Source organism: Eubalaena glacialis, chromosome 15 (genome assembly GCF_028564815.1).
Source record: "Eubalaena glacialis isolate mEubGla1 chromosome 15, mEubGla1.1.hap2.+ XY, whole genome shotgun sequence".
In the NCBI taxonomy this organism is placed as follows: Eukaryota; Metazoa; Chordata; class Mammalia; order Artiodactyla; family Balaenidae; genus Eubalaena; species Eubalaena glacialis.
The window spans coordinates 66,086,710-66,106,366 of NC_083730.1; the positions used below are offsets into that span (position 1 = coordinate 66,086,710).

General features: G+C 54.1%; 2 protein-coding genes across 6 annotated transcripts in view; one reads left to right on the forward strand and one right to left on the reverse strand.

Annotated features, from left to right (window-relative positions):
- Positions 1 to 89: 89 nt before the first annotated feature.
- Positions 90 to 19,302, reverse strand: COMT (catechol-O-methyltransferase). 3 transcript variants are annotated; one of them, XM_061170370.1, is made up of 6 exons: positions 19,196 to 19,264; positions 6,415 to 6,500; positions 5,502 to 5,843; positions 4,600 to 4,793; positions 4,221 to 4,352; positions 90 to 838 (listed from the first exon to the last, which is right to left on the reverse strand). In XM_061170370.1, exons 3-6 carry the CDS (start codon positions 5,788 to 5,790, stop codon positions 638 to 640), a joined length of 816 nt encoding a protein of 271 aa, XP_061026353.1. In that variant the 5' UTR covers positions 5,791 to 5,843; positions 6,415 to 6,500; positions 19,196 to 19,264; the 3' UTR covers positions 90 to 637. The 3 variants fall into 3 exon arrangements, with proteins under 3 accessions (XP_061026353.1, XP_061026352.1, XP_061026354.1); XM_061170369.1 differs by lacking the exon at positions 6,415 to 6,500 and having other exon boundaries at positions 19,196 to 19,302; XM_061170371.1 differs by lacking the exons at positions 90 to 838; positions 6,415 to 6,500 and adding an exon at positions 3,264 to 3,419 and having other exon boundaries at positions 19,196 to 19,302.
- The window catches only part of TXNRD2 (thioredoxin reductase 2), a 34,928-nt gene continuing 34,534 nt past the window's right edge, over positions 19,264 to 19,657 (forward strand). For all 3 annotated transcript variants that reach the window (XM_061170367.1, XM_061170366.1, XM_061170368.1), the window contains exon 1: positions 19,264 to 19,372. In XM_061170367.1, coding sequence (XP_061026350.1) covers positions 19,294 to 19,372 — 79 coding nt within the window. In that variant the 5' untranslated portion in view covers positions 19,264 to 19,293. The remainder of the gene's footprint in view (positions 19,373 to 19,657) is intronic.

Consider the following 19,657-nt stretch of genomic DNA (forward strand, 5'->3'; position numbering starts at 1 on the left):
AGGGGAGCAGCTTGTGTTTGGTGCAAAGCTGAGGACACCAGGGGAAAGGAGCATCATCACAGTGGCTGAAAAGAAGCACTCAGTTCATCTCTTACCTAAATATTTAGATCTTTAATTTCTATTTTACTATCTTTTAAACATGATATTGGTATATAAGATTGTTAACATGATTTTAGTAAAGAAGTTGCATTTCATTCTTAAAAAGGAAGTGAAAGAACTCAAGAGTCAGAAGTGTGGGGTGAGTTGTTGGTTATGGTGCAATCACTGAGGCATTGCTGCCACCTGGTGACGGCAGACCTCAAGGGCAGGCTCAGAAGCCTGACTGGAATGCTGGGGGGTGGGGGCGGGGGTGGGGGCGGGGGTGGGGGTGTGACACTGTCACGGACTCCACCTGCCTGAGCTGGCCTTTACAGTCAGATACTTTCCAGATTTACTGCAGTGATTTTGCAAGGTGAGCTGGTCGCGCTTGGGGTGGACCCACATGCAGGGGCCAGCACAGGCAGGCCTGGGCCTCGCAGGCCTTGATGGTGTTGCACTGAGGACAGACGCACACATAGCAGACATGGGGCAGCTGGGAGTAGGGCCACCACACCCTTCAGAATCCGGCTTGGCCAGGGAGCTGGGGCAGGGTGGGCGGTCAAGGCTGCGCAGGGCTGCCCAGGCCCTTGTAGATGACCTTCTCCAGGCCGTCCACCACCTGCGAGTACTCAAGGTACGAGCTGAAGTGCGTGCACTCGAAGCGGCTGCTCCCACGCACGTACTCCAGGAACTCTGGTGTCCCCGGGCAGATGACGTTGTCGGCCAGCAACACTGTCCCCTTCCGCAGCAGGCCACACTCCTGCAGGGACAGATGGACTGTTGGAGGAGGTGAGGGTGGCCTAAACTGGGGTCAGCCCTGCGCCAGCTCCTCACTGGCAGCGGCCACAGCAGGAAAGGGCTGTGCTGGGCAGGGGTCTCCTTGCTTCTCCTGCATCCTCAGTACAGCAGGTGCTTACTAAGCGCTAGCTGGAAGTGTGAGTGGAGGAGGTGACGGGGCCAGGATTGGGAAAGCCACAGTGGTGACTAAGGCCAGTGGGTCCCTTGGTCACCGGGTGCCAGGAACACGGGGCTCTTCCAGGTCAGAGAGATGCCTGGTGCCCAGTGTGTGGGCTGCTGTCAGCGGTCACTGGAGGTTCAATCCGGCCTGACCAGGGTGACTGTTGGGGGGCAGAGATGGGGCACACCTCCCCACCCACCCACAAGCCTGGCCCTCGGGTCCACTCTGAGGCACCCCATCTCCACCAGCGCCTGGGCCCTGGGCAGCTGGCCAGTGTTCCGGGCCTAGGCTCTGCAGAGGGAGGAGCGGCTGGACCTCCCGGGTCCCTCTGCAGTCTCTCTAAGCTGGGGGAGGAGATGCTTAGATTACATCAAAAATCAAAGAGGAAATACCTTGAGAGGAAATGTTTGCCTGGGGGAGGGGGTGAAGGGACGGCCCAGTTGTTCTGTTGGAAGCTCAGAGTTTTCTTTACATGATCATTAAATAAAAGTGAGAAAGAAAAAAAAAAAAACAATCCCAAACACAGAAAGCAAAATCAAGCAAGGGCCCCAGGCGTGTCTTAAGTTGCCAGCGGGACCACAGGGACAGACGGGCACCCCCTGGTGACTTAGGAATGTGGGATCCACTGTGCAGCCCTCGAGTCTCCCTGATGGTGGCTGCCTCCCTTCCGGCCCATGGGCTGAGGGGGAGGCAAGGGCCCTCAGGCCAGAGTGGAAAACACAGCTGTGAGATCAGTGAGGCTGGGACAACCCATGAGCCAGAATTTGAACAAAGTACCTCTATTGAATCATGGAGCATTTCTCTTAGAAAAAGAAAAGGAACTTCCCAGCAATCTTGATGAGAAAGGGCAGCCTGGGAGCAGGCGCCCCCCCCCCCGCCCCCCCCCCCACCGCCGCCCTGCCCTGCCCAGCCCAGCCCCAGGAGGGCATCTCAGGTTTGGGCAGGAAACACCCAAGGCGAGCTGGAGCTCGTGCTGAAGGACGCAGGTGGACAAGGTGGGCTCAACGAGTCAGGCGCTAAACGCACAAGTTAATCACGGAGGAGGGATGCAAAAGCCGGGCCGCCCGCCTGGCCCTGGAGAGTTCTGGCCAGAAGCCCACGTCCGAGTAAGGCTGTGTGCTGGCCGCAGGGAGGGAACGGCATTCAGAGGACCAGAGCCGGGTCCACTGTTCCCTGACCCTCCCTCCTTCCGCCCAGGGTGTGGGCTGGGCTGAGACTCCGGCCACCGTGTGGCTTCTGTCTGTCTCTGGCTCTGGGGGAAGCCAGCTGCCCTGCTGGGAGGACACCCAAGCAGCCTGTGGAGAGGCCCGAGCAATGGGGGACCGCGGCCGCCTTGAAGCAGCTCCAGGTCTGAACTGCCACATTCCCTGCCAGCCCCTCACCCCAACCCAGGGGGAGCAGCCAGGCCCAAGCAGAGCCCGGCTGCAGGGCTTCAGAGCGCATGTTCCCAATTCACAACTTTTCTTCTTTTGAGATAATTACCAGTTTTGAACAAGCGGCACTGAGAAAACTATTAGTTTCCTAGTTACTAAGGGCAATATTTGCTGCTTTTCTATCAATGCAGGCCCTGTAATTATCACACACCCCAAAGCTGCTGAAACCTCCCCTCCCGGTGACGCAGGCCCAGCTGCTCAGTTGCCCAGATGTGCTCCCCGTGGCTGCCCCCGCTCTGGCCCGAGGGCCTCCGTGCCAGCCCCCCACTGCCACCCGTCTCGGCCAGCACAGGTCCCTGTGCAGCTCCTGGTCTGGGTCCCCTGCACTGCCACCCCTCCCCACTCCACGCAGCCAACAGGATCTTTCCGGAAGATAGGTCTAGCCTGCCCTCACCTGCCTGAAGCCCTCCTCCGTGCCCTGCCTGTGTGGTCAAGCCCTCCACACACAGCCCTGGCCCACTGCCCCCACCCTGCCCAGTCCCAGACCATCCTGCACCCTCTCACACACCCCCAGCCAGGGCTGGTTCCTTCTCGCCACGTCCAGGCACCAGGCCCACCACACCCACGCCAACACCACTGGTGCAAGGTCCTGCCTGGCCCCAGCTATGGCTCAAGCAGCCGTGCCCCTGACGCCCACGGTCCCCCTGTGCCGGGCGATGCCCGGCCTGTGGGGGAGCTGAGGTGGGCGAGCAGGGGACTGACAACAAGGGTCAGCCCCATGTGGCTGCCGGGCTGGAGGCCGTGGTGGGGCGGAGCATCCCCAGCCGCTGTATTCCCTTGACCGCCCGGGAGGGACAAGGTCGTGGTCATCAATATTGAGCTCCACTCACCTGGGGGCGAGGCAGCCCCCTGGCTACCACGTGGTGCCGGTGGAGCAGCTGGCACTGAGGCTGGACAGCCTGGGGGTGGGCACGCGGGGGCGGGGGCGCAGGGAGCGTACAACAAGGAGCCTGGGGAGGAAGGTGGGCAGGAGACGCGTCTTTCCCTGGCCAGCACCTGCTACCCAGTCAGGAGAGCTGCGTGGTCACTAGGCTGCCTCCCTCTTGCCTCCCCGGCCCAAGCCCTTGCAGCCCCGGGTGTTCACCCCTCCCAGCCACCCTGGCACAGGCTACCCTGCGGGGATCCCCCTTCCTCCAGTCTCCACCCCACCCAGGGCCCCGCACTCCCCTCCACGTCCTAACCGCAGGCAGGCTGGCCCAAGCCTCCCGGGCCCCCGGGGCCGCCCTCGGCAGGGCCCATCCCGGCCAGGCGGGCGCGAGGCTCCTGTCAACTATGAATTGGCATTTTCCATTGGCACTTGCCATCTACCTCTACAAGGATTAAATCATGTGCTGCTGCAGCTGCTGACTTTCAAAACCCCCTGAAAGGAGTTCAGGTAGAGAGCTAAAATGAGGCACTCTGTGCTCTGGGAAAAACTGGCAGAACAGGTCTTCAGATAGAAATTTTCAGGAGAAGATTTTATGAGCCCAATTCTTGTATCTCCTTGTATCTAGAAAAACACTAAAATCCTTCATGGCGATGACTGCTCCTCGTGACTAGCAGAAACATTTGGCAAAAAAATATGCACTCGATTGCATGTACTCCCTCTTCACCAAAATCACATATATATTGACCTTCCCCCCTACCTCTTTGGAACAGTTTCTCAGAGCTATCGGGGGTGCTGTCTCCCAGGCTGCAGTCCTCATTTAGCCCCAAATAAAACTTAACTTGCTACTCTCACACTGTGCAATTTTTTTTAAGTCGACACTCACCTCCAGGAGGAGCGTGTCTGGCAGGTACCGGTCCTTCCAGTGATCGAGGAAGACCATGTCCACAATGTCCACGTCATATTTCTTCTTCAGCTGGGGGATGATGTCCTCGGATGCCCCGACGACAACGGTCACCTGGAACAAAAGACCCCACCCGGACCCCTGAGTGTCCAAGGGCAGTGAGCTTGGGGCTTCTGGGAGACAGGTTCCCGCTCTGCCCCTCCCTCTGGGGGCCTTGGGAGTCTCCTGCTCTGTGGACCAGGGCTGCGGGCCAGCTGGGTAAACATGGCCTTGAGCCGCCGGGGTGTGGCCCAGGCCCTTCATGCCCTCCCGGCCCCTGGAACCTGTGTCCACATCTGTCACCCTAGGAATGGTTCCGCACCCTGTCCTGCAGGCCTGCGAAGTCCACCATCTGCTGGGTGATGGCGGCGTAGTCAGGGTTAAGCTCAATGGTGAGCAGCCGGGCGCCGGGCAGCAGCAGGCGGGCCATTCGCACGGCCGAGTAGCCACAGTAGGCACCCAGCTCCAGCAGCACCGAGGGACGCTGCTCCCTCAACACGGCGTCCACGATCTGGCCTACGGAGGGGAGTGGGGTGAGCAGGCAGTGGGTGACCCACCCCAGTCCTGACCCATCCCTTCCTGACTGAGCAGCAGCCCTTCCCAGTGCCTGGCCCCTCAGGCCTCTGCTTTTGCACTCACTGCTCCCTCTCTTTTCCACCCTTCTTCCCTGCCCGCAACTCGTCCTAACCCAGAGCTGCCCTCTGTGGAAGCCCCCAGACGTGACAACCACTGTCCAGCCCCCACTCTGCCCCCAGGCTGCACTCAGAGCCTCCCCGGCTCCCTTGAGCTGGACACTGTCAGAAGGTCCAAGGGGGCTGGATAGTGGCTGTCACGTCTGTCCCCAGGGCCTGACTCCAGGGGGTACAGTGCAGCACTTGCCTGTGCCCCAGGCTGGAGTCCAAAGGTCAGGAGGCAGCCCAGAAGGGGCCTGGTGCCTGTGCCTGGCAGAGTCCAAGGGTCTCCATACACCCTCAGACCCAGCCAGGACACCCAGGGACCCACTGCCCGCCCTGTGCTGACACCTGGCTCTGCCTGACGGCCTGCGAGTGCAGGGCCCACGTGGAGACTCTGCTGTTGCCTCTGACTGGCGTTGGCAAGGGGCCCCTTGAACAGCACCTCCTGGGGGGGTTTATCAAATGTCCCTCCCTCCCATGGGGACAGCGACGTGGGCGTCGGGGCTCTGCACAGCCCCTGACCCTCGCCTGTGCCGGCCGCATCGCCCACCTTTCTTGTCGCCCACGTTCATAGCCCACTCCTTCTGCGAGCAGTAGGCGTCGATGGTGTCCAGCACGCTCTGCGGGTCCCCGGCCACCGCGTGCTGCAGCACGTGGCGCAGAATGCGCTGCTCCTTGCTGTTGCCCATGAGGAGGTTGCGGACGGGGTGCAGGACAAGCTCGTTCCAGCCAATGATGAACAGGCCCCAGAGTCGCAAGGCCCGCAGCAGCCACAGCAGCGCCAGCAGCACCAGGCCAAGGGCGCCAGCTGCCAGCAGCAGGGGCGGGGCCTCCAGCATCCGTGATGGGGCAATGGGCGGGGCTCTACCCGGCCTTGCAGCCTGAAGGACTCCTGGAAGCACGTGGTCACCACAGTGTTAGTAACCTGCCCTCCTGGCTGACCCACGCTCTCAGTCTGGGGGTGCTGCCACTGCCCCCCCGGCCACCCCCCCGTGCTGATGGGGGTACAAGGTTCAAGAGGCCAGCCACATGCCTGGTGGCCAGCTCCAGGTGAGCACAGCCACAGCCCCGCCCACCTGCAAACCACTTCCCACTGGGGCTGCGTCCCGGGTGGGGAGCGGGTGTGTCTGGCTTCCCCCAGCCCCGCGGCTTCCCAGGCGGCCCTGACAAGGGACACAGCTGGCCTGAGGCTTGTTTACACGGCACAGGGGAAGCCGGCCTCATGCATAGCCCCCTTGGGCACTCACACTCGGGACAGTCCAGGAGCTCGTGTGGACCTGTGAGTTTCCAGAGAAGGACACAGGCAGCCCCCAAGTCAGGCACACAGGGCACAGCCCATTGGCTCTTCCCGTAGGAGACAACCACACAGGGCCAGTCTGTCCCCTCTTCCCACTCGAGAAGGAAGGCCACCCTGCCACCCACACCACAGTGGGAGCGAGACAGGCCTCCCCCCGGCAAGCGACCTTTTGGGCAGGTAGCTGGGGTCCCAGTCAGATGAGGGGCCTGGGGCCCCTGAGACACGGCAAGGCTGAGCTGGCACAGAGCAGACCTTAAAATGGAAAAGGATGAAAGACAGAGGAAGGTGGGAAGCTTCCATCGGGGCTTGCGGTCATGCAGGGGTCATGCACAGGAAGGGGCCACACAGGACCCCGCTCCCCGAGAAGCTCCCATTGGGAAAGGCACATGGGAAAGCGGGCAGGCCAAGGATCTTGGAGGGGAGACCCCTCGAGGACAGCTCAGGGCTCCAAACCCCAACGCCCTGGACCACGAGGAGGGGGCCTGGTGGGCAGAGCAGGGATGAACAGGGGAGCATGGACACCCAGACGTCTGAGTGGTCTCGGGCCACATGGCCTATTTACACCAGGCACAGTGAGCACATGGTCAGCAGGTCAGAGTCTTCACACACAAAGGCCCAGGTGGTGCCCACGCCCTGCTCTCCTGCTCCCAGGCCACTGACCAGACCTGCCTCCTCAGACGGCTCCGCCCCCCACGCCCCTCCTCTGAGCTCAGCAGCAAAGCAGATGGAATTTGTGCGGGGTTCTCCTGCCTTTAAGCAGGAACCATAACCTGATGGTGACCAGAGTCCTGGCACGTGGGCCCCTCCCGGAGGCCGGCCTGGCCCTCAAGTGAGAGCAGAGAGGCAGCGAGACGTAGCCTGGAGCGTCCCCCAGTCCGGGACACCAGGGACGGCCTGGTTTCCCTGGTCCTGGCACTGCCCTGCAGGCTAAGGAGGCACATGCCCCACGGGGCAGGACGCACCACCACCAAGGAGGCAGGTAGGGGAATCACAGGGAAGGCGCCGTGGGTTAAGGCACAGCGCTTTCTTCCAGGGACGGGTGACAGGACTCAACAAGGAGGGGCCGAGTGGCCTGAAGTGACCAGAACTGCCCACTGTGCTCCTTTCTGAGAGCTTAGGAGCCCCTAACCACACCTGTGCTGCTTTATGTATCACGACTATCTTCACTAGCAGTGGTGAGATGTTGGGTCATTTTGATTTATTCTCTGGGTTGATGAAAAAAACTAATAAATGTTACACATAAATATCAAAAATAAGAAGGAATATTCCGGGGACTTCCCTGGTGGCTCAGTGGTTAAGAATCTGCCTGCTGATGCAGGGGACACGGGTTCGAGCCCTGGTCTGGGAAGATCCCACATGCCGTGGAGTAACTAAGCCCGTGCGCCACAACTACCGAGCCTGCGCTCTAGAGCCCGCGAGCCGCAATTACTGAGCCCGCGTGCCACGACTACTGAACCCTGCGTGCCTAGAGCCCGTGCTTCGCAACAAGAGAAGCCACCGCAATGAGAAGCCCGTGCACCGCAATGAAGAGTAGCCCCCACTTGCTGCATCTAGAGGAAGCCTGCGCCCAGCAACGAAGACCCAATGCAGCCAAGAATAAATAAATAAATACATTTATTTAAAAAAAAAAAAAAAGAATAAAGCCACTGAAGGAAGCCACACTTGGAGGAAGCGCTTCAGGGCCGTGGAGAACCCTCTGTGGGGAAACAAAGCATGGGGGGCTCCTCTTGTTTCAGGTCTTCGTACCCAAGTGCCTTCCGCTCTGCCCTTCCAAAGAGCCATGGTGAGGTCACTCGGCATACCCAGCGGTGGCCTTGGGACCCTAGAATCCCAACGCCCTGCTTGGCTCTGGGCCCAGGGTGGGAGATAAAGAGCCCCAGTTACCCTGACAGGAGGACAAAGAGGCTGTTGGCCAGAAGGTAAGAGCCGATGACCGAGGGGCACCCTCGAACCCTCTGTTTCTGTGTGTCCTAAACACGCCATGATGGAAAGGTTTTAAGGGGCTTGCAAAGTGCACTTTCCAAACATGGTTCCCGACCGCAGTGAGGGGAAGGGGCAAAGCTCTGTGCAGGATGCTGTGTCCTGTTCCCGGTGGCTCTCGCCTCAGGACAGGGGCAGTCCTGGGAGAGGCTGCCGCGGAGATCCGGTTTTGCTGAGGAGGCTGGACCTTCATGAGGCCTCCACAGGTGACACATTTAGCATCATGATAGCAAGAGGGAAGTTGAGGGAGACACAGATAAATGAAAAGACATCCCATGTCCATGGACTGGAGACTTGACATTTTCAGGATGTAAACAGTGCCCAGCGTGACCCTCAGATACAATGCCACTCTCACCAAAAAAGTCCAATAGCATTTTTCCAGAAATAGAAAAATTCATCCTAAAAGTCATATGGAATCTCAAGGGACCTACAATAGCCAAAACAATCTTGGAAAAGAACAAAGTTGGAGAACTCACACTTCCTAATTTCAAAACTTACTGCAAAGCTACAGTAATTAACACACTGTGGTACAGACACATAGAACAAAGGGACAGAACTGAGAGGCTGGAAACAAACCCTCACGTCTATGATCAAATGATTGTTTTACAAGGTGCCAGGAGCATTCCATAGGAAAGGTTCTGGGACAACTAGAGTTCCACCTGTGAAAGAATGAACTTGGACCCTTACCTCACACCATATACAAAACTAACTCAAAATGCATCCAAAACCTAATTTAAAGAGATAAAACCATAAAACTCGTAGAAGAAAATGTAGGAGTAAATCTTCATGACCTTGAATTTGGCAATGGATTCTTTGATATGACACCAAAACCATAGGCAACAAAAGAAAAATAGAATTTCATTAAAATTAAAAACTTTGTGCATCAAAGGACACTATCTAGAGAGCAAAAGACAACCCAGGGGATGGGAGAAAATATTTGCAAACCACATATCTGATGACGGTTTAAAATCCTGAATATATATAAGAATTCCTACAACTCAAAGACAACAACCCAGTTAGAAAATGGGCAAAGGACATGAATAGACATTTCTCTAAAGAAGATACACCAACAACCAATAAGCACATGAAAAGGTGCCCAACATGACTAGTCACTAAGGAAATGTAGATCAAAGCCACAAGGTGCAACTTCACACCAATTAGGATGACTTCCCCCAAAAAAGGGAACATAACAAGTGTTGGCGGGGATGTGGAGAAATCAGAAACTCGTGCACGGCTGATGGGAACGTAAGACGGAGCAGCTGCTGTGGAAAAAAGCTGGTGGTTCCTCAAAATGTTAAATATAGAGTCACCATATGACCCAGCAATTCCAATTCTGGGAGTGGACCCAAGAGAACTAGGAGCAGGGACTTGAACCTGCACTTGTCCACCCACGTTCTGAGCAGTGTGAGTCACAGCAGCCGAGGGACGAACGAATGGAAACAGACGAACGGACAAAGTGTGGTCTATCTGCACACTGGGGCATCACTTGGCTATTAAGATGAGTGCAGCCCTGATTCACATCCCACAAGGAAGGAAGTGCTGACACCCTGCTACATCACGGATGGACCTAGAGGACATTATGCTCAGTGATATAAGCCAGACACAAGAGGATAAATACTGAATGTTTCCACTCATATGAAATACCTACAAGAAGCAAATCCACAGAGACAGAAAGCAGAACAGAAGTTGCCAGGGGCTGGAGAGGAGGAGGGTAGTTACTGCTGAATGGGGACAGAGCTTCTGCCTGGGATGATGAGAAAGTGTTGAAAATAGCGGCAATGGTTACACAACTATGTGAATGCACTTAATGCCACCTAACTGTACACTTAGAAATGGTTAAAATGGTAAATTTTAACTTTTTATGTTTTACTACAGTAAAAACAGTGGAAAACCAAGAAAACAAGCCACCCTGTTTCTGGTCCTCCCTATTCCAAAAAGAAAAAGGGACATACCACTCCCCACTAGGAAGCAGGATCCAGAAAAACCAGCCCAGCTCCCAGTCTCTCTGTCCTCTGGCCGCCTGCCCCCTGAGACTGGGTGCCTGGGGGCAGCCTGCTGCCTGCCCCACAGTGCACACTCACCCCCTTCTGGGAGGAGGGGAAGGCCTTCTTGTCCTGAGCTTCCTCCGATACCTCCGGTGTATGTATGTACCCCGCATCCATCTCCCCAGAGACAGCACGTGGACCTGGGTGAGGGGCAGGCCCTCTTTCCCCAAACCACCACAGCAACAGCCCACCCCATAAACCTTCCTTATTATAAGCCCGTTATTTTTATGGCTGCATTGGGTCTTTGTTGCTGCTCATGGGCTTTCTCTAGTTGTGGAGAGCGGGGGCTACTCTTCGTTGTGGTGTGCGGGCTTCTCATTGGGTGGTTTCTCTTGTTGCGGAGCACCGGCTCTAGGCGCACAGGCTTCAGTAGTTGTGGCTCGCGGGCTCTAGAGCGCAGGCTCAGTAGTTCTGGCGCACGGGCTTAGTTGCTCCGCGGCATGTGGGATCCTCCCAGACCAGGGCTCGAACCCGTGTCCCCTGCATTGGCAGGCGGATTCTTAACCACTGCGCCACCAGGGAAGTCCCAAGCCCGTTCTTAAGTGTTCTCCCTGCAACCCTCAAACCACGCCCTCCCTCATCTTCTATCACCACTTACCCTCCTGGAGATAATCCCCCCACGGGCCCAATGGAGATGCTGGCCAGGGCCCTGGCCCCCCTCAGGCCCAGGTGGGGACTGGCAATCAGGGCACAGACACCCAGAGCCATGGGATCTTCAGTCCCGGGGTTCCGAGGCTAGTCTGAAAAGTCCATCAAGACACTGGGAATGCCTCTGGCCCCTCTGCAAAGAGCTGAATCTGCTGTGGCGCCCGGGTGGCCCTCCCCCTGTCTAGAGAGCAGCGGATGCCTGGGCCTCAGCCACACTCATGGGGAAGCCGGGGGAGGGCCAGACGGCACTTGTGTGGGGGCTCCAGGAGCCACACAAGGCCAGCCAGCCTCCCAGAGAAAGGGCTTGAGGGGCGCAGCGTCCCCAGAGGGCAGGCCTCAGAGCACAGGCAACAGTTGGGGGCAAAAGTGTGTGGGTTGGCCAGGGTCCTTGTGAAGGGGGTCCAGGGGCTGGCTGACCGAGCTGGGGGTCTGCCAGGGACACGCAAAGCTGTGCCCTCAGGCACTGCCCGTGTGCACCCCGTGGGACGCAGAGGCCCAGGGACCATAGGCTCATCTCCCTTCCCTGTGATTCTGGCTCCAGACAAACGTCCGCAGACCACAGTGAGTAGAGGTGTTGTCCCTGAAGCAGGGGGCAGGGGAAGGCTAGGGCACCTCCTGGGCTGGAGTCCCTCCTGGCCCTTGGGGGCCACTCTGCTCCTCCCTGGGGACTCCCTGCAGCCCCGCTGACGGAGCAGCACTCGGGCTGCCTCTGCCCACTTCCTCCTGGTTGGCATAGCATCCTTGCTAAGGATAAGGTGGTCTTGGGTGGCTCCCCTTCCCACTCCCTCCTCCCCCAGTCCCTGCCTCCTCTGTCCTCTGTTCCTTCCCAGCCTTTCCCCTACCCCCAGCCCCTAAAATCCCCCAGCCCCTGAAACCTTGGGCCCTGCCCCACTGGGGGCTCTCAAGGGACTCAGGGACCCCCGAAAGCAACCACTTGAGGCTGAAAAGGAAAAAAAAATGAATTGGAAACATTTAGTCTACGCCTCCCTAAGATTATATACCAGGGAAGAAAAAATCTTAAAGGTGTCCCCACAGATGCTGGTGGGAAGCTTTAAGGCCTCATATGTAACAGGTAATTAACCTGCCCCACCTGCCACAACATGATTCGGATAAAAATATAAAACGAAGCAAAGACAAGGTCTAACTCTTATATAAACTAGTGAGTTTTATATAATTGTATTTATGCCTGACACATAGCTAAAAATTTTTTTTAAAGAAAACCATCTCTGTTTGCATCTGTCTGTATGTTTATGTAAGATTGTATGTTTATATATATATATATGATATTTCCCTACCTCCAGATGGTATTACCAAATCAGGTTATAAAATTCCTTAAAGGAGTTCTATCGTAATTGGCTTGGAGAGGAACAACCACTTACGTAAATTAAATCTTCCTAAACCTCCCGAAATATAAGAACCAACTCAACTGTTTTTCAAGTTCCTGTAATTTGGTAAATCTTTGCTAAATAAAACTAGTTTAATATTGTTCATTTCATAAAACAGGTGTATCTTTAGAGTTGTCAAAATTAAACATAGTGCAAATATACATTTTTATTCTACTTGGTTTACTAGTCAAATAGCTAATATTTTATACACTAGACATTTAAGATTTTACACATAAGTTTGATTTTAATCAAATCCAGTCACTATTCTGACACACTTTATTTCAATAATAATTGTGTTTTATAATGTGTCTGCCTAAAAACAGTTTCCAAAATCTTTTTGGTAATTTGCAACCTTAGAGTTATGCCAAGTTAAGTTAAATAACAGATATTCATTGAATATCTAAATAATTTCTAAATAAGATAAGGTGCTGAGGATTTCCCAGGTGGCTCAGTGGTTAAGAATCCGCCTGCCAATGCAGGGGACACGGGTTCGAGCCCTGGTCCAGGAAGATCCCACATGCCACGCAGCGACTAAGCCCATGCACCACAACTACTGAAGCCCACACTCCTAGAGCCTGTGCTCAGCAACAAGGGAAGCCACCGCAATGAGAAGCCCGCGCACCGACAACGAAGAGTCGCCCCCACTCACCACAACTAGAGGAAGCCTGCGCACAGCAACGAAGACCCAACGCAGCCAAAAATAATTAATTAATCAATCAATTAATTAATTAAAAAAGATAAAGTGCTGAAACATTCATTATTAGGCATAAGTTTAAGTTTATATACTTTTGGCTTCTCATGTTTATATGCTACAAAGAAGCTAAAGACATTTGGGTGTGTTAATAAACATATTCTTGCCACAGTCAAACAATTTGTACTGTCAAAAGCATCTGCCTTACAGATTACGAGATGTTATATTCATAAAATTTGCTAATCTGCTACAGAATACTGGGATATGACAGACAATTTGCAATTGCCTACTTCCTAGTTTTCTCTGTAAAATAAAGGTTGCTAATGGTTAAAAATTATAATCAATGTGTGAGAATAAAACTACTACTAGATACAAAGCAAAGGGAAACAACTTGGTACACAAAGTAGGAAAATAGGATGTGTTCTTATGTGAAAAGTATGCAGAGAATGTAGGATGTGTTTTTGTTAGGGAAGGAAAGTTGTTTTGTCCTCAAGTAAAATAAAAAAGAGGGAAACAAACCTGAATGGACATAGAAAGTGGTGGAAGGTTTGTGGAAAAGGAATTTTGTGTTGTGAGGTTACAGCTGGCTAAGGTTAAATGGATTTGTATACAAAGTTTTCTTAAATGAGCTTTACCATCAATAGCATACTGATACAAAACTAGAGCTTGGTTTCCTCTCTGTTAAAAAGAGATTTCTTGGATTATTGGTCTGCTTTTATATTTTATGTATTTATTTATTTATTTATGGCTGTGTTGTGTCTTCGTTTCTGTGCGAGGGCTTTCTCTAGTTGCGGCAAGCGGGGGCCACTCTTCATCGCGGTGCGCGGGCCTCTCACTATCGCGGCCTCTGCTGTTGCGGAGCACAGGCTCCAGACGCGCAGGCTCAGTAATTGTGGCTCACGGGCCCAGTTGCTCCGCGGCATGTGGGATCCTCCCAGACCAGGGCTTGAACCCGTGTCCCCTGCATTGGCAGGCGGATTCTTAACCACTGCGCCACCAGGGAAGCCCCTATTGGTCTGCTTTTAATAAGAGATTGTAAAAGGTTTCCCTCTACCTTTTGAATAATCTTCCTAGGAAACAAAGCTGTGTCTTAAAATAATTCCCTGTACCCCTCGTCGCCACTCGGGAGAACTGAGTGTCCCCCCTGGTCAAAAGCTCAGGTCTGCAGTCCTGTTTCCTCCTGTTCCTACTTGTGAGCTCCCGTATTGTCACTTGGTTAAGGAAATAACTGAGTCTTGTTCTGCAGTGAGCTGGGATCCTATTTAATCAAGTGTTCAAACCTTCTGACATTTTGGACAACTCTGTCTTCCCAAAATCAATCCTAAATGAAGTCTTGGATCTCAAAATGGCTTTGGGATTTCCCAGAGGGTCCTTGGAAAATCTCAGTGGTTTGTACTTTTACCTTGTAAAAGAAGGGATGTTAAAAATAATTAGGTCTGGGGCTTCCCTGGTGGCGCAGTGGTTGAGAGTCTGCCTGCCAATGCAGGGGACGCGGGTTCGGGCCCTGGTCTGGGAAGATCCCACATGCCGCGGAGCAACTAGGCCCGTGAGCCACAATTACTGAGCCTGCGCGTCTGGCGCCTGTGCTCCGAAATAAGAGAGGCTGCGATAATGAGAGGCCCGCGCACCGCAATGAAGAGAGGCCCCCACTTGCCGCAACTAGAGCCCTCGCACAGAAACGAAGACCCAACACAGCCATAAATAAATAAATAAAAATTTATAAATAACAAGCTCAGAGAGAAACTGTATGAGATGATTGATTTAAAAAAATAATAATAATAATAATTAGGTCTGTCTGTTATGGTAAACTGCATGGGAAGCACTGTCAAATAAGAAGAGAATCTTAACTTTCCCTACGTTATATTTGTACAGGTAAACGCTATTAATATAAATATTTTAGAAATTTTGCTTGCTTTCCATATGTTTTGGTATAATGTTATCACTCATAATTATAGTTAATATTTAAAATGGTATGTATGTTACAGAAACACCCAAATTTCCTTGTCAATTGTGTTTTTATAATGAACTCTCATCAGTTCTTTTTTTTTTTTTAATTTTTATTTTCGGCTGCATTGGGTCTTTGTTGCTGTGCTCAGGCTTTCTCTGGTTGTGGTGAGCGGGGGCTACTCTTCATTGCGGTGCACGGGCTTCTCATTGTGGTGGCTTCTCTTGTTGCGGAGCACCGGCTCTAGGCGCGCGGGCTTCAGTAGTTGTGGCACGCGGGCTCAGTAGTGGTGGCACACAAGCTCTAGAACGCAGGCTCAGTAGTTGTGGCGCACAGGCTTAGTTGCTCCGTGGCATGTGGGATCTTCCCGGACCAGGGCTCGAACCCATGTCCCCTGCATTGGCAGCCGGATTCTTACTGCACCACCAGGGAAGCCCCTCTCATCAGTTCTTTAACCACAGCCATTTTAAGTCTTTGTCAGCTGCAGGTAACTTTGTTTCACTCTGATGCTTCTCCAAAGCATTTGCAATCAGCTACAGGCCAGGGGGCTTCATCCTCAACAAAAAGGGCCTGTCTCAGAGACCTGCGGAAGGACTGGGCAGGGACCTCGGGCAGCGCCATCCCTCTGGACTAAGGATCAGAACCCAGAACCCAGAACTCTAGTGGAGAAACCCACAGGCCCAGGAACTGCTCTCCCAAGATCAAGCAGAACGAAAACTAACTACATGACACAATGTTCATTGCAGCACTATTTACAATAGCCAGGACATGGAAGCAACCTAAGTGTCCATCGACAGATGAATGGATAAAGAAGATGTGGCACAGATATACAATGGAATATTACTCAGCCATAAAAAGAAACGAAATTGAGTTATTTGTAGTGAGGTGGATGGACCTAGAGTGTGTCATACAGAGTGAAGTAAGTCAGAAAGAGAAAAACAAATACCGTATGCTAACACATATATATGGAATCTAAAATAAAAAAAAAAAATTTGTTCTGAAGAACCTAGGGGCAGGACAGGAATAAAGACGCAGACGTAGAGAATGGACTTGAGGACGCGGGGAGTGGGAAGGGTAAGCTGGGACGAAGTGACAGAGTGGCATGGACATATATACACTACCAAATGTAAAATAGATAGCTAGTGGGAAGCAGCCACATAGCACAGGGAGATCAGCTCGGTGCTCTGTGACCACCTAGAGGGGTGGGATAGGGAGGGTGGGAGGGAGATGCAAGAGGGAGGAGATATGGGGATGTATGTATATTTATAGCTGATTCACTTTGTTATAAAGCAGAAACTAACACACCATTGTGAAGCAATTATACTCCAATAAAGATGTTAAAAAAAAAAACTAACTACATGAGACTAAGTAAACTGACAAAGCATGATTATAATTTTTATGGCTTCTGTTTAGAATAGTTGGTTCTTTTCTTTTTTAAGAGTTATTTGTTTATTTTTTAAATTATTATTTATTTATTTGGTTGTGCCGGGTCCTAGTTGTGGCAGGCCAGCTCCTTAGTTGTGGCTCACTGGCTCCTTAGTTGTGACATGAAAACTCTTAGTTGCAGCATGCATGTGGGATCTAGTTCCCTGACCAGGGATCGAATGTGGGACCCCTGCATTGGGAGCGCTGAGTCTTATTCACTGCACCACCAGGGAAGTCCCTTGTTGGCTCTTTAATGTCCCATTTTCTGGATATTAGAGAAAAAAAAAAACTTTCCCTTTTCTCTTAAGCTATCTATGACTCATAACAATCTAGTAAGTTATACTTCTGTAAACAAAATTGAAGCATTTATGTTTTTCTCTGCACCTGATCCCTCCAAAAATCAGAAACTATTATTGAGTATCCTTATTTTCATGGCAATATAGTTATTTGCATAGGTTTAATAAGACTCTGTCTTCTTTGTGATAGGACATAACTGAAAACGTTGCTTGTATTACCAAGGAATGTCATGTTTGAAAATGACGCATGGACTCAGCTATGACCAGACGGTTCTAAGGAACTGCAGTCACTTTATGGAACCAAGGCTTAAAAAGCCCTCTGGGAAAACCCAGCCTGGTGCTGGGCATCCAGGGTCCCCAGTCTCCCAGGGACCGAGGAAGGTTGGCTCCTGCAGGCCTAGGAACTCTGGGATATTGGGGGAACCTTGAGCAGAGAGGAGTTCACTCGAGTCTACAGGTGAAGTCTGCTGGCACTTTCTTGACTTCCTAGCCTTGGAAGCTTTTAAATGTCCAATCTGAGATTCCCTGTAAAAAATTCCACGAGGCAAACTTTAAAAGGGCTGTGTGTCAACCATTATTCTTGCTGCACTTATGTAAAGAATCAGCCCAAATCTAGTGAGACCAGAGCTATTTTGTAAACAAGAATAATCTTACTTTATCTTTGATCAAAAATGGAAGTGACTACAGAGAGAAATTTTGTCTCAGTGGAGAAAATAATACACCTTGTGGGTCATCAGAGTCCAGTCCTGTCTGTTGCCTTTGAGGTTTTATTATCCACCTGTTCGCTGGACTGCACTGCCGACTTACACATTTGTCAGCATTCACCAGATCCCCAGGCCTTTCCATTTCCTTCAATATCTGGTACACCTCTCCAAATATCAATTTTTCCCATTTTCCTCCCTCCCTCCTGGCGTGACTGCCCAGACCCATCCTGGGACTCAGGAGTCGTGTAGCTGCCCTTTTCCTCCAGGGTCTGAAAAAGCCCTGGAAGCTGAAGGCAGATAAGGTGGCAGGAACTTCAGAGAACCGGTCACCACCGCCCATCACGTGTGGGCCACTGCGTGAGCCCACCGGGATGCCCATGTCTCCCGGGCTCTGCTCCGGACGGAAGTAGCCTTGCCTGCGACTCTGAGGTCTCCACGTCACCACAAACATTCACAGGCAAACCGGGAAATCTGGTGGACTGCCACCACGGCCTCACTCCACCACCTAGAGACCTGAGAGCTCAACGTCTAAAATCATCTCAACTGGACGGCCTCAGGACTCAAAACCCGGGTCTACTGTTGGCTCCGACCATTCACTAAGGAGACGCTCCCTGACAGAACCCAGCCAGGCCCCTCTGAGCCCTCTTCTCCAAGAGGCCTCCTGTAAAGACTGGAACAAACACTGACTGCGTTTCTCAGCTAGAGGCCACTTCCCTACAATGCCCTGGCCCCCCACGGTGCCCGCTTGACAAGCTCATCGCTTCTAGCAACACCGCCCAGCTTCTGCAGGAGGGCAGGAGTCCAAATCCAGTTGGCAAGCTCAGGTGGGAGTCACATGGACCCATGCCTCTTCGCACTTTTTGTATTTTCCACCCCCTGAGTCTCGAGCCCCGATGCCCCCTCACCCACACTTAAAAGGCCCAGTTGCCTCTGAGCAAGTCTGGAGGGTGCTGGGGTCTTTCCCCAACTGTGCAGTTACCAGTGTTCTCTGTGTTTATCTGACCCACTCTCCTGGCAAGCCCCTCGGACCCCTCCAGGAGTGGAGGCAGCAGCGTGCAGAAATCCCACTGTTCAAAACTCAAAGGCTGGTCTGGGGCAGGTCGGGGCCCAGGCTTCCCCTTCCTGGTAGGGCCACCGTTCCCACAAAAGGAAAGGCCCCGGGGAACCCCGGGGCCTGCCAGCGCTACCAGATGGCTGAGCCCCTCGCCCAGGCCCCCACAGTTCTCCCTCTCCGAGGACCCAAGGACAGTCAGACCCTGACTCTGCAACCCATTCCCATGGCCAAGCCCTCCCAGAAACCACCACACCTGGGGTCGGGGTCTTCAAGCCCTGTGGTGGCCTCTGTGCCCAAGTGGACTTTCTCTCTGCAGCACGACTCCCCCTTCCTCCACCAGCCTGGTGCCATCGCCCCCACCCATGTCAGAAGACCCCACCTCATGTCCAGAGAGCCCCTCACCCCAGGTCCTGGGACCCCCACCCCCACCCCACTTAAGGTCTAGAGACTCCACCTCATGTCCAGAGACCGACTCCAGATCCGGGGACCTCGCCACCCTAGGTCCCGGGACTCCCACCCCAGGTTGAAGCCCCCCTCCACGTCCGGAGACCCCACCCCAGATCCGGGGACCCCCCCATTTAGAGTCCGGAGACCCCACCTCACCTCCGGAGACCCACCCCATGTCCAGGGACATCCCCCGCCCAGGTCGGAACCCCCGCCCCAGGGGGATCCCTCCACCCGGATCGGCCCCCCATTCGAGGCTCCTCGCCCCGGGTCGGAGCGCCTCTCCCCGTCCGGACCCCGCCGGGTGGGCCCCTGGCCGCGCGCACCAACCTGTCGCGTCCCCGTCGGTCGTCGGCGCAGGCAGCGCGGCGGGCAGCCCGACCCGGCCGAGGCCCCAGGCGGCGGCGGCGGCGGCGGCGGCGGCGGCGATGGCGGCCCTGCGGGGACCTGCCGGGCGCTTCCGGTGGCGCGTGCGGGCCGTGCCGGGCGGAGCGCGGGGCACTGCAGGTCTGCTGGGCGCGGGCGGGCGGGCGCGGGATCGGGGTTCGCGCGGGGAGGCGGAGCGAGGGCCGGAGGGGTCCGCGCCGGCGCCCTTTCCCCGCGGGGAACAGCGCGGGGAGAGTGGCCGCCTCCCGATCCCCCGGCCCAGCATTACCTGTGGTCCCGACCGTGGTGACGGTGGCTCACCTCCCGAGGTCACCAGGTTTCGCGCCCTGCGCACCCCACTGGCCAGGCCTCCCACCTCCTCCCCAAGGCCTCGTGGGCGCACACAGCAGGTGCTCAATAGATGCA